The 13,751-nt window shown below is 36.6% G+C and overlaps 1 protein-coding gene across 2 annotated transcripts in view; it reads right to left on the bottom strand.

Annotated features, from left to right (window-relative positions):
• Window positions 1-13,751, bottom strand: part of KDM7A (lysine demethylase 7A) — a 61,934-nt gene that overhangs the window by 27,898 nt on the left and 20,285 nt on the right. For both annotated transcript variants that reach the window (XM_059845967.1, XM_059845968.1), the window contains exons 2-4: window positions 8,303-8,388; window positions 2,246-2,363; window positions 1,230-1,390 (exon numbers count right to left, since the gene is read on the bottom strand). In XM_059845967.1, the coding sequence (XP_059701950.1) occupies window positions 1,230-1,390; window positions 2,246-2,363; window positions 8,303-8,388 (365 nt within the window). The remainder of the gene's footprint in view (window positions 1-1,229; window positions 1,391-2,245; window positions 2,364-8,302; window positions 8,389-13,751) is intronic.

Genomic DNA, 13,751 nt, shown 5'->3' with positions numbered 1-13,751 from the left:
TACTTTCACTGAATAATTATCACAAGTGTGTTTTGTTTCTGATGACAACAGAGAGGGGGTTACACACCATGTGTTCTGAAGTGATACATTTATAAATAACTAGACAAGCCAAGAGAAAGGACTAACACCACCACTATAACAGCAATTGGTTTATGTCATTTTAGTTACACAATGGCCAAATTTGACACTTCATTTTGGAATGCTGGAAACATGCCTAGATGTACATTATAAACATATTCACTTTAAAACTGTATGTTTGTATCATCTTGAAAAATTCTAGCTGAAACAGTACTTATTGAGTTTTCTTATTTTTAATTTCAATAATAGGAAGATAAATCTGTGACATTCCAATTTTCCCCTGAACTGGAAAACTTGGCAGGTCAGGATGAGACAGTCAAGTTTCTATCTGAATCCAAAAGGGCAGTAGTCCAGAAAAAAAGATTCAGAAATATCACCATGATAGTTATTCTTTCAGGCAGAACACACATCAATTATTATTTATCATCACAACGGTGACAACACTGCATATTCTGGTGCCTTTGTAAAACATTGATGGACAGAAAACCTACTTTCAGCACACATCATTACATCAGGTGATCATGAGAACACACTCAGACTCTCAGCTGTACCATGTGTTACAGGAAATATGCTGCTGCACTTGGCTCAGCCTCTGTCTGTACTGCACACTTACATCAGGCTGGCACAATTACAGAATGGTGAGAGATCTGATAAGAAAGAAGTGGTTCTTGGGAAGCCTCTCCTGGCCAAGGGTGCCAAGTTAGGAAAATTGCAGGAAGGCCAATATACTGAGTCCAAAACATTAAGCTTTGTCATAGCCTAACCAATGATTAAATTTATTAATCCCAAGAGTGATTCATTGAATTCCCATTATCCTTGGCTTACATGTAGCAGAAAAAAACTTCAGCATTCCACATACAGCTTGCACTGAAATTAACAGGTTTGAAAGTTGAGACATAAGGCTGTAGTCCTATCACACATCTACCAAACAGACAGACACATACAAAAAAAAAAAAAAAAAGGGAGGGAAGAAAAAACCACTCCAAACCACAGCGTTGATTTTACTCTCTCCTAGTCTTGAATTTAGAATAAATATTTAGCACTCTGGAAGCTCTTATAATCATTTAGTACTTAATCATTTAGTATTAGCAAGTATTTATTTTAATTTACAGACAGGATCATTTTAGTAAGTACTCCAAAGTGACTCTTACCCACGTAGCGTTCCACATCTAAAACGGAGAAAGTCGGTGGAGGAAGTCTGAGTCCCAGACCATCTAATTTAGGAACCATAATGGGAACATCAAACCCATGTTTCTCCAGATATCTTTGTGTTAACTGGCTTCCATGCATTTTCAAAATTACTTCATCAGCACTGGTGGTAAGAAAGGATGGAGTATTAGCAGAAAAACATCCTCCAAGCACTACTGAAATAAAAAGTCTCAGTTTGGTGGAGGACAGAGGGGCATGGCTATAACTGAATCAAAAAGAAATACACAGAATTGTTTTATTAAGCCTTTAACTAAAAGACCAAGGAAATAACCTCAACATGCAAAGAAATTTTTACTGTAATGCAGTATCTGGAAACTCATAGTCCTTCTGTATGACCAAAGAGAGAAACTTAAAAGGATGGGGAAAAGGAATTCTCACTGAAGGCATTAAAGTATATTTTGCTAACAACAACCACCAGCTGCTTTAAAGAATTTTAAGTCATGGTATTTCAGTGAGATAGATGACCAAACTCAGGATTAAAGTATAATCATGTTTCTCCACTTTCTTCTAAAGCATGCAAGAATAGATAGACTCTACCAGTTCATGTGAATATTCTATGAAACTGAGAACTACTCCTGAACTAAAGGAATAGACAGGAAATATTCTGACACTAAGAGCACAAACATCCAACAAACCAAACCAAAAAACAAAAAAAAAAAAAAAAAGAAAAAAAAAACCCAAACCAAAACCACCCCAAATCTCAAAACCTCTCAGACCACCCTGCAGCAGTCCCAACAGACAACCCATGCCAGTGCAAAACTGAACAGGGGAAGCTACTGCATGAAAAGGTAAATGTATCCATCTGAAACAGGGATGCACTGGGAAGAATTCTGAAGGAGGAAGTCATCCTCAACCTTCAAAATGTGAAGCAGAGAAATGTTAGTCACTTCATCTAAGACACCCTCAGATGACACTTCATTGTGTTTTCTCACCAGAGGATGTAAGGAAGGTTCTGTACCTTGGGAAAGAGCGAGCCCGCAGCTGTTTAACAAAGGTCCGTGTTCCAGCCTGCACTGGTTTGGAGCCATCATCTGGCTCTGTGTAGTCATGTCTGTGCCAGTTTCTCCTCTTCTTCACTACAGGTTTCAGAAGGATTAAACATGGAATTAGTTAAATCAGATGGCTCAGATTAACAGTCATCCCATCAGTGAGACAGACATGCTTTAATCTCATTTAAAAAATACGGTTTGTTAATCACAGTAATCAGGTGACATTCTACCTATTTCCAACAAATTACATCTGCAAGACACTGTAATTCTCTGTACTTTTATAGCTCCTTCTATGTGAGAATTTCAGTGCACACTATACACAATTTAAGACTCCATATCCAGTCCAACACAAGTAAACAGGTGCAGCCTGAAAGCTGTACAAATTCAAAAAGACAGCTACAAAACTAACAATTGAACTTGAATTTCTTAAAGCTCAGACTTTTTTTTTAATAAATGAAAGAATCACACCTCTTGAATAGCCAGAGACTTTATTTTACATATTCACAGAAGGTTACAAGACTTAATCCCACTGTGCTATTACATCCCATAAGCACACCCATATCCAGTCTGATAATATTACTGCTATTCACTACCATTTCTACTGCTTATGTTACAGTTTTGTGTGGAAAGGCGTGACCTTGACAATACATGTAACAAAAGCACTGCACTGCACGCCAAGACATACAACTTCTTAACAGTTTGAAGCTTTAATGCACTGCTACAGCACAGTAATAAAAAAGAAAGGATAAATTAAAGTTCTATTACAATTTAGGGAATATGGAACTGATAGTTCCATAGTAGCAAAACTACATTTCTAACTGCTCCTTATACTTTGAGGGCCAAGGAAATTGAAACACTAGACATTCTCATAAAAACTTGTTGTGATGATCTCCCTATGACAAATGAGAGATATCCAAATTTAAAAAAAGAACGTGTAAAAAAGGTGTATGTACTTTTACAGAGTCACAGAATGGATTGGGGTGGAAGGGACATTAAAGATCATCTAGTTACAACATTCTGGCAAGAACAGGGACACCTTCCACTATCCCAGATTGCTCAAGGCTTCATCCAACCTGGCTTTGAACACTTCCAAGATGAGACATCCACCACTTCTCTGGGCAACCTGTGCCAGTGTTTCACACTCACAGTAAAGAATATATTCTTTAATCTAAATCTACTCTCTTTCAGCTTAAAGCCATCACCCATTGTCCTACCACTAAAGACCTAAGTAAAAAGTCATCTTATTTCTTACATGCCCCTTTTACATATTGGAAAGTTGTTCTATGAAACATAATGAGCTGTATGTAGCCTACCCATTTGAATTTTTTGACCTTGAGTGAAGGAGAGGACAAAGTGACTTATGATATTGTGGTTAACTCAAATGCCTCTTCAAATTTTCATAATTTCATAACAAATCATTTCATAATGGTTATTTCATTGATTTGGCTTCCTTAACCACTCATTTTTCATCTCCATTTATAAAGAAAACAAGCTTACAGCCTTGAGCGGAAGCCCTTGGTTCTATCATCTGTTTGTTAGTAAACTGCTCTTTGGAGCACTTTCCCCCTATACAAATAAACCTCTATTTCTCATCCTCAAACTCTCAACAGGCTGAGAAGCCCTATTAAATCATCAAGAGGTGCCTCTGCAAAAGGGACCACCATCTCACCATCTGGGAAACAAACTCCAAGAGTGCTGAACTTCCTACCTTTATCACTTACTGTACTAAGGAACACACTATGGGTCCCATGATTTTAAGGCTGCATTTCAGTTCTTCCTAAAAAAGACAAACTCTGCTCCACAGCTAGACAGCTGCTACTGGAAGACTGCCCCAAGAAGATTTACTGACACCAGATCTATAATTTAACCACTAATATTAAACAGAAATTTAGTTGCATATGCTCAGGAAATTCAGAAGAGGAAAAAGCTAATGTTATTTGTCAACACAAATATTGTTTTACAGTTGCCTGCCAAACAGCCTGAAATACAACAACCAGCAAAAACACTGCATTAATACAAATTTTAACTTCATGGCAGAGCTCATTCTTAAATTCACTAAGTCAGGATGCACCCAAAATGTAAAAAAAATGTAAAAAAGCACTAGCAATACTGAAAACACAGCTCACTGTAATAGGAAGCTGAGGATGTATCAGGAAAGAAAATGGTTTCTAAAAAAGAAAAAAAACTTGCTGTTTCTCCAGATAAAACAGTTGGTTATACAGGAATAATGGACCTTTACAGTCATTACACATAAGAGAAAATAATTTCTACTGGTGTGCTGTTTCCCACAGACATGACAACATGGACCCTTCAGATGACTTTTAAGAGAATAAATTGACATTTATAGATCTTTGCTAACCTGAAAACCAGAGCTGCTTAATGAGCCAACCATCCAAATACTGTAAAACTTCATAAATAATGAAGACAGGTTTATTAAGTTTTCAAAGCTATTTTCTCAGTCATAAATAATAATGCAAGAAATTAGTGGCTAATACTAATTTTCAACAGAGTAGTTTCCCATAAATTCACTGCTGTTACAACAGCTCATTAAAATTGTAAGACGATACAGCTGCTTAAGAGATTTTATAGCACAGACACACTTTTTAAAGTCTGTCTTTCCAACACTTACAAATTAGAAAATAAAATTCTTTTGCTCATACTTGGCAATGTATATCGTCCTTTCATAAGAGAACACGGAAGAAGAGGAAAGAGCAATGAAAACTTTCTCTGCTTAACTATCCCTTCATTCTAGAGTTTTTGACCCCTTAAGATATTACAGAAACAACTGCAAAATAAAAACATTTTAACTGAATGGATCCTAATGTTCAAATTAAGGAAGGAACCAGTGTTCACCCTAGGTGTTTATAAAAATTGATGTAAAACCTGCTGTGACATCACTGAGAACTACACAAACAGTTGCAGGGAGGGTGAGAAAAAGAAGAGTGTGCTGGAAGTTTTCATGAAAATTAAGTAGAAAGATTAGTTTTCCTTTTTTTTAATTACATCCCTCCTACACTCAAAACAACGGGCCAATAACTCTACTTAGGCAAACACTCCTCCCTGCCTTCTCCCACCACTGGACTGCTTCCCACAGAGATCACCACCTGCTAGACTTCAAAGGGAGACCATCAAGAGATGTACACATGTACAATGAAGCCCCAGGTCCTGGAAGGGGTACTGGAGACTCCCAGTGGCCAAAAAGGCAAGAGCAATGTTGGCACAGGAAGACTTCAAGATTTTAAGGAGCAGTCAGTAAATCACAGAACACCCTGCTAAGGCCTGGTCCAACATCTCATTCTCAGCTCAGACTAAGCACAGGCATTAATATCACAAACGAAAAGTTACTGGTTGGAGGGTAGCTACAGAACTGAGAAGGCAAAACCAGATAAAGAAAGTGATGTCCTGACAGCTACAGTCTTATTAGCATTTACTGAACGTTGGGCTTTCTCAAAGCTCTGGACACCACAAGTTGGTGACACACTTGACTCACAGCATTCATACAAATAGACCATTTTTAGACTTAAGGGTCACTGAGAAAACTTTTAAACTAACAAAATTAATATGAATACTTTAAATCAAATAATCTAAAAACAAACCCCTCCACGATATATAACTATTTTTTAAAATTTCTCTCTTTTTAAATTATTTATGATTCTAGGACTCATTGTTTAGCATTTTATACACATGGCTGCTTCCTAAAGGTCTTGTAAAATTGTTCTTTCAAATCATGATGAGGATTTTTTTTTTTCTTAAATACACAGAGAAATTGATTTGTTAATTTCATCTTTCCATCTAACTATGCAGTAGCTTTCTTTTCATTACTGGAACTTTTACACAATTAATTTTGTAGGATACTGAAAGTAACCACCTATTTGTACTGTAAAGTATGTGTTTCTTGTGTATTTTAAATAAATTTTTTGCACTACCTCATTTGATTACATATTCTGTTGAAACCACAGATATACTTGCCCTCTTCAACAGCTGAATTTTTGTCTTGTAAAACTCTTTAGCAAAGGGATTTTAAAATATGAAGCTGTAAATTAAAATGCTTGTTTTTACTTATATACATAATTTCATATGACTGAAGTACTCTGGAACATTTCTGCATTACCTGAAGTCATGAGACATTATCAGTCTCTTTAAAAACTGAAGGAAGTAGGGCCCAAACCACAAACTACCATAGATTTGATTCTGACAGCTGAGAACAATTAATGAAATGCAATGTGAAGACATATTTAATTATATCACCTCTGTCTGGGTTGGTAACTGACATGTGTGAAGCTTCTACTAAATCTAGATGATCTACACACTTGAGGCAATATGAAATAACAAGGATAATTTTTACCACAGATTTTTGTCTTTTTGAAAAGACTTCCAAAACAAAAATCCCTCTTATCTCACTGTCTAATTGCTGCAGGTGAGACAGCACTTACATTACAGGAAAGGTTATTTACAGGCATCAGAGTGAAGCAGACTAGTTCTCACTAATAAAGAAAATAAAAGAAGTTCCAAATTTACTAGTTTCTTATTTTGAAAAGCCTGATATTATCTCTTGTCTACCCCTATTCCTAGTCCCTCTATTCCACAGGGAAAAAAAAAAGGGACAGAAGTTAAGGAAAAAAAAAGGCTGTTGTTGGTATTCTGATTTATAAGACAAACATGCACATTTTGAACAGAAAATGACCACTGAAGTACTAAAAACTACAAGTACATGAACCAGTATTTATCTTACCTTTTAGGTGACAAACCATATACAACATGTATTAATTATATCAGCTATTGATGCTTAATCACTCTGCTCATACTCCACAAGACTATCACTGAGGGTGGTTTTAAACTTACTTCTAAATGTAAAGTAAATTCAGATTTGAAAATATTATTTAAGTCAGCATAAACTATAAAACATTATGTGGTGTCTTCAACAAACAAACAAAACCAAAAAACAACTAAAAAACTCCCAATAAACAAAAAACAATTGAACAACAAAAAAAAGCCAAAACAAAACCACAACAAACAACAAAACCCACAAACAAATGCACATTAGGAAACACAAATGACCATGTCTCAGTGCTTGGAGGGGGAAGACACATTGCTTATAAATACTTTTCAGGTCTGAATGTAGAAATTTAATTCATGGTTGAAAAAGTGATTTTTTAAATATTTTTTACAACCCTGTTTGCATTTGAGAAGGGGAGACATGGAGGAAAATCTAGGGGAGTTGGATAAAACAGTATCCTTTCAGTAGTTAGCAAAAGAAAATCTTCCATTTTCCCACTGCAGATCTCTACAGCAAATTTATCTACTGAAAGTAGAACCCAGGAGATGTCTCTTGTTACTCTGTTTCAGACTCTTCCAGCAACTCATTTTGACCCTGGTGGAACCTTGTTTAAAAATTAGAAACCTGAGATTTGGAACTGTGTAACTTTTAAGGACAAAAAATGGGGGGAAACAATAAAATAAAAAGCAACAACAAAAAAGCACAAACAAACACCACTCACAGGATGTTCATATTCTGCTGCCACTGCTGAAAAGTTGTGTTTGACTATTGTGTAGACTATTGTTTGACTATATAACCTACAACCATCAAGAAAGAATAGACACCTAACTTGTACATTTTTTCAAAGTTGCCTTCCTAGGTATTCATCAGAACTTGGATAATTAAAATATAGGAACTTTGAAACCATCTTTTCTATTTTCCTTTTTTTTTTTTAATGATTCCTTAATTTTCATTTTCTCACTTTCTGCCAAGTCCAGATTGTTTTCTATTTACCCTGGGCACTTTGATTTCTCCAGTCTATAGCTGTGCCTTATATTGTATTCTATCTGCATCTCCACATCAGGGAAGGTTTCAAGATGGTTTGTTTGTTTTGCAGGTTTTTAATCAGCTCAGAGTTAGTCATGTAGAACCAGTGCCTTCCAAATAATCAAACTCATCTTGAATATTCTTCTGAACAGTCCTTTGCAGTTGTAAATGGGAAGAAAACAATCTGAAGGTGTAAGATGAAATTTGAATTACCCATACTTACTTAGAGAAGGTCCATGGAGAATTGCACAGTTGGGACAATGGTATAGATCAATGTCAACAGCATGGTGCTCCTCTACCCCAACGCAGCTGGAATAATATTTTTTACATGTTAATGAGAATGCACACAGGGTTTACTTTTCAAGCTAAAAAATAATTAAATCTTAGGTTTTTATTAAAATGTGCTTACTCTACAGAATTATAATGAGATACCAGATTATCTCCACTACTGGGCTGCCACATAAATTTTGAGTAATAATTTATCACTGAATACAGAATGCCATTTAAAAAATCATGAACAGAAAACAAGAATCAAATTCCTTTAAAAATGAGCAAATCCACAATATATACACCAACATATACCCCGAAAACCTTGATCCTAATTACAGGAAGCAGTTTTTACAAAATCATTCAAGAAGTTTTCCTCACAGAAGCTATGAGTCTAAAAAAAAACCTGAGGTTTATATGCTGCTAAATTATAGAAGACATAATAGATATTTTCCTTATCTTTCTTTTTCTTTCTGCAAAAATCACGTAACTGACTCCTACCCCCTAAGAGAAATTAATGAAGAATACTTTCATGTTATCCTTGAAATCTTTACAATAGAACTGGATTTGTAAACTACACAAGTGACCACATAAATAACTTAGAAGAACTGGTGTTGGTTTAAAATAGCAGCAAGAATTTTAAAGAGTGCTTGAGAGATGTAATGTTTTCTCAGTGCATATTTTTTCCCAGATAAAACAGTCAAAATGTGATTAAAAGCAAAATTTTTGCAACAGTCATGAAAAGCATCTACTCTGCTGATACCTAAACAACAGTGCTGAAGTCAATTAAGTACATTTTGTTAGAAGCTGAAACACTAGAGGTTAATTGGAGAACATGTGCTTTTGCACAAAGCTCTTAAGGAAAAAAAAAAACCTCACAAGTAATCCCTGCTTGCTGGTCTGAATCCTGGCAGAGTTCTTCGTTCTCTGAAAAGTTCACTGACACTTACAAAACTGCTGACTTTACAGTTAATACAGAAAAACAGTGTACAACCCTGAACATTTACACCAAAATTAGGTACGTACAGTCAATGCACTCTAGTAACACAAGAACTGGAACAGTGCCCCAGTCACGTAACCCATTTCATATCAAGTGTAATGAGTGCTTATACACTGAAGCTTTGAAATGATCCAGCTACACAAAGTCTTTTCCTCAGCAGCCCTGTGCCAAAATGCTGACACGCTCCAGCAAGTGTCAGTACATGCTGCCAAAACAATACAAGAAACAGTCTAGCACTGAAAGCACAATGAGCAAATCCAATCTGAAACTGAAGAGCATCTCCCATGTAGCTATCAATGGGAAGTGCATTCTGAGTTCCCACTAAACATTCAGCTACTTCCCCATTCCCAACATCCCACATGAAATCCAGAAATTATTTCGCTTTTTTTATATGCATACTATTTTAAAATCTAAATACAAAACTCAACTGCCATAGTTCATCGCAATTCTTGCAATATTTAGCATCTGCTTTAAGACCACAGCTACAAGAATCATTGTTACATGAAAATCCAGCTGACATATAAACAAAAAGGAAGGCAGAAGCAGTCTTTAAAAATGCATGTCCCATTTCCTTCTGCTTGTGTTCTCTCTCTTTTTATAGAATAGATGAATGACTCATAATCCTATGCATTATAAGAAAATTGTTTTAAAATGTACATTCTAAAAGCCCCAAATCAGAAGGCTGGTTTTATACATCCTTAGGAATCTCATTATTTTAGCTAAATTTCTAATTTTTGAACAGCTAAAGATATTTATGTTGAACTGTATCTTGATCAAGTTTGCACTTCATTTATTCCCTTCCCTTTTTCTCGGTGTTTATCTGATACATTCATCACCATTCCAATCAGATTATCTTGCTAACCACAAGAATTTTGCATAAAAATATAGTAAAAATAGCTTTGACAACTATTTGTCCTATTCTGTTTAAGAATCTTAATTCTATTGTCTCTTATCAAATGTTACAGATAACAGAATTTCTGCTTTATTTTCAGGCTTAATACTAATGATTAACTCCATAACCTTTCATGAAGGCACATGGGATTTTGTGTACAGAGACTGGAATGGTATTATAATGTCTGGAATAGTCACTGAATAAGGGAAGCAAACATTTTCAGTCTACTATTTATCCCATAAACTCAGCACTGGAAACACAAAACACTAACTGGAGATCATGGAAGCAAATCCAGCAGCAGATGCTCGACTGAAGCAAAGGGCAAGCAAGGTGCCAGCACCTGCAAGAACAAGCACTGCCAAGGATGCCACAGAGCACATCAATCACACACAGCACCATTACAAGTCACTTCCCCGTGTCCCTTTCTCCAACATACACAGATGAATCTGACATTAATCACTCTGGCTACTAGCAAGCAATCAATTACTGTGGTAAATGCAACTTCAGACCTCACACATCAAAACAAGGTCACCAAGAGGTAGCAGAGAGCCTGGAAAACATTAACATACTCAAACACTGCAACTCCCAATCTACTGATGTTTTCCTGTATGAAATATTATTACCCTTCACCTTGCAATCAACCCAATCCATTTGAGTTGAAATGTCTTGAGTATATATTACCTAGCTTCTGAATTGCTTATCTCCTACAGGGAGGTCACAGACTAATCCTCAGGAACAGTGGAAGGCTTACAGTGTTAAACAATAAAATACAATAATACTAATTAAAAAAGAAACCATAACAGCCATACAAGACTATTTAAAAATACACCTTTTATTCTAATGTTCATGAAGGTGAAAAGGTTAACCAGGCCCAATTTCACTTGCAATGCTCTAGAAAGAATAGCAAAGTAGAAATAGTTAGAAATATATTCTGTTACAGCAGTCAGACACTCCAAACTTCCCATGGTATCAAGGGAAGGTCAATAAGAGGTAGCAGAAGTGCAAAGTTTTTTCACACACAAGAATATGTCCATCCCTGGAATCTGAAGAAATCCACTGCTACTTTAAGTCTGAGGAACTCATTCTCCCAACTTAAGTCTCTCCAGAAGGTGCATGTGCATGCTTTTGATTTAGTCTCAGCTTTCCATTTGATCACTACATTTGTAGCTATGTAAAAGCAGCAAGTGTAAATCAAAAACAATCAGAAGAGGACTCCAACATCTGACAAGTACCAGTAGACCCCTGCTTTTCAATAAAGGGCAAATAAGGCTTCTTTCACAGTGCAGGGAGAAGTCCAGCAGAGGCTATTCTCTTCTTCAGTATTCTTATTAATTTAGATTTTAAGAGATGGGTACTGATAATTCAGAATGACAGATTAAACAACCATTTCACAATTATGCTGGAATGTCTTGTACAAGGAGTTTGCAGAAGTCCAGGACAGTTACAGGAAGTTTTATCCCTGAAGGCTGCGTGGCTGTACATTGTGAGCCACCCAAGGCACCTGGCACATCTCCCCTACAGCAGCACAGCGTGAATAAATATTGGATCCGTGTCAGTCACCACACAGGCTGCTGCACCTTCTGCATCTAATACTTGCTTGCTCTCAACCCAGCCTGGTTTTTCTCTTCCCTGCTTCTGATATTATCAAGCACAACAAAATCATTTTTAGGGACTGCTTAACTGCCTTTGCGAGTATGACTGAAAGAATCCTGATTTAAGAAAAAAAATCCAAAGCACTCTTGATTAAAAGCCTTATTTTCAGTGTTCTTAAGGGTATATAGCTACTTTAAAAACTAGTTTATTAAAACAAATAGTATATGTACCCTACCATTATATAAAATTCCCAGTGTAAAAGGGAATGCTTACATTAAAAAGCACTCAATGACTCAAGCCATTTCTTGACTTGACAAAAGTCAAGAAATGAGCAAAGTGTGGATGCCCGTTTTCCTAGTTTAATTCCTAGATTAAACCAGGAAGACATTCCTACTAGGAATATTCCAAGATTTCCTGTATATGAGGCATGCTGAGAATAAAATTTTGAAAATTGAGAGATACAAGCAATTCTCAATGATCTAATAAAAGGACAGCAGAAAACAGAGGAATCACCTTCAGAAGAAGAGCTAATTTGTCAAGAGGCTGGGTTGTACATGGGACATCATCCTCTTGGATGCCCTCTTCTGTTCCCTCCCCCTACTGCTTCAATTCCCTCAAGGTCTTTTTCCACCTTTCAGCAGCATGTGCAAAACAATTAACAGGCTCATGCTTCTAGATGCACTTGGACTTTTTAGGAAGTCTCCCACAACAGCTTCCACTCCACACTAGCACCATACTTTGCACCTACTAAGCTTCAGCTAGCAGATGAGGAAACAGGGCAGGCCATCACAGGCATGTCCAATATTATTTCAACAGATATTGTTGGATAGATATTATTTTACAATTAGATGTTGATTTACAGCTCAAAACTAAGCCTTTTTTCTTAAAGTTTCTTACTTATTATTGGGACACATGAAGTTCAGGCCCCAAGATCTCTTGGTTTTCCAGTGTCTAACCCAAACAACCGGACTTTTTTGTGGTCACTGCGCAGCAAAAATGCAGGTTAGGGGTTCTTGCCAGTATGTTTAGTTATGCCCAAACCCTTGCATCTTTTCCAAGCTAAAAAATTACTAAAAATTACATTTTGCCCCCTTATATTTTCCATGAATAAACACTGTGGACAACCTTCTTCCTTCTGTACCATCCTTTCTCATTCTGAGCAAGAACTCAGCACGTTCTTCTTGTCCACCCTTGCATCAGCACCCACAACCTTTCCCTGATATGCCCCAGTGAACACTCTAGGCTTTATCTGTAAAAGGAAGGAAACAGCACAGGTCTTGACATCCAGTAGGAAAAAAAAGAAAAGAACAAAAAAGAAGAGTGGAAAGAGTGGAAAAATACTAGGGGTATTAAAGCATGTTCCTGTTACCAAGAACACAGGGCTATAGACAATTACTAGGAGTATAGGCATGTTTCCTATTATCTGACAGAGCAGATGGCCAAAATCCTTTTTCAATTTCCAGTCATCCACAGGGCAGCCAAGATACAGAGATAGTGAGACTCTGCCGGGTCTTAACAGTGATGTGGACACGAACAAGGCAGTGCTGGAGGTAGCAAAGATTCATTAGTAACAGGACAGCCTGAGTTGTCCCCAAACCAAAGTCACCACGGCAGGTACAGTTTCTCACTGCATTAAACTGAACATAGCTGGTGCTGCTGAAAAAAGGTCCCACCCTCCTTCCTCCAAACTGCCTGACCATGGGCTTCCATTGTTTCTCTCACCAGATCTAAACCATCAGGCAGCCACATGACAAGTCAGTTCAGTAAGCTGATCCAGAAGGAAAAAACTGCCACTCAACTCACTTTTTCAGATAGGTTTTAGAAACCTTGACAGTAAAATTCCATAAATAAAAAATAAGATTATACATGTTTCATTTATATGCACTTAACAAATATACAACAATATTATTTTCAAGAAGA

The sequence above is a fragment of the Haemorhous mexicanus genome, chromosome 5 (genome assembly GCF_027477595.1).
Source record: "Haemorhous mexicanus isolate bHaeMex1 chromosome 5, bHaeMex1.pri, whole genome shotgun sequence".
Classification (NCBI taxonomy): domain Eukaryota; kingdom Metazoa; phylum Chordata; class Aves; order Passeriformes; family Fringillidae; genus Haemorhous; species Haemorhous mexicanus.
The sequence above is the reverse complement of the archived record's forward strand: the minus strand, read 5'-3'. Positions and strand labels throughout refer to the sequence as shown.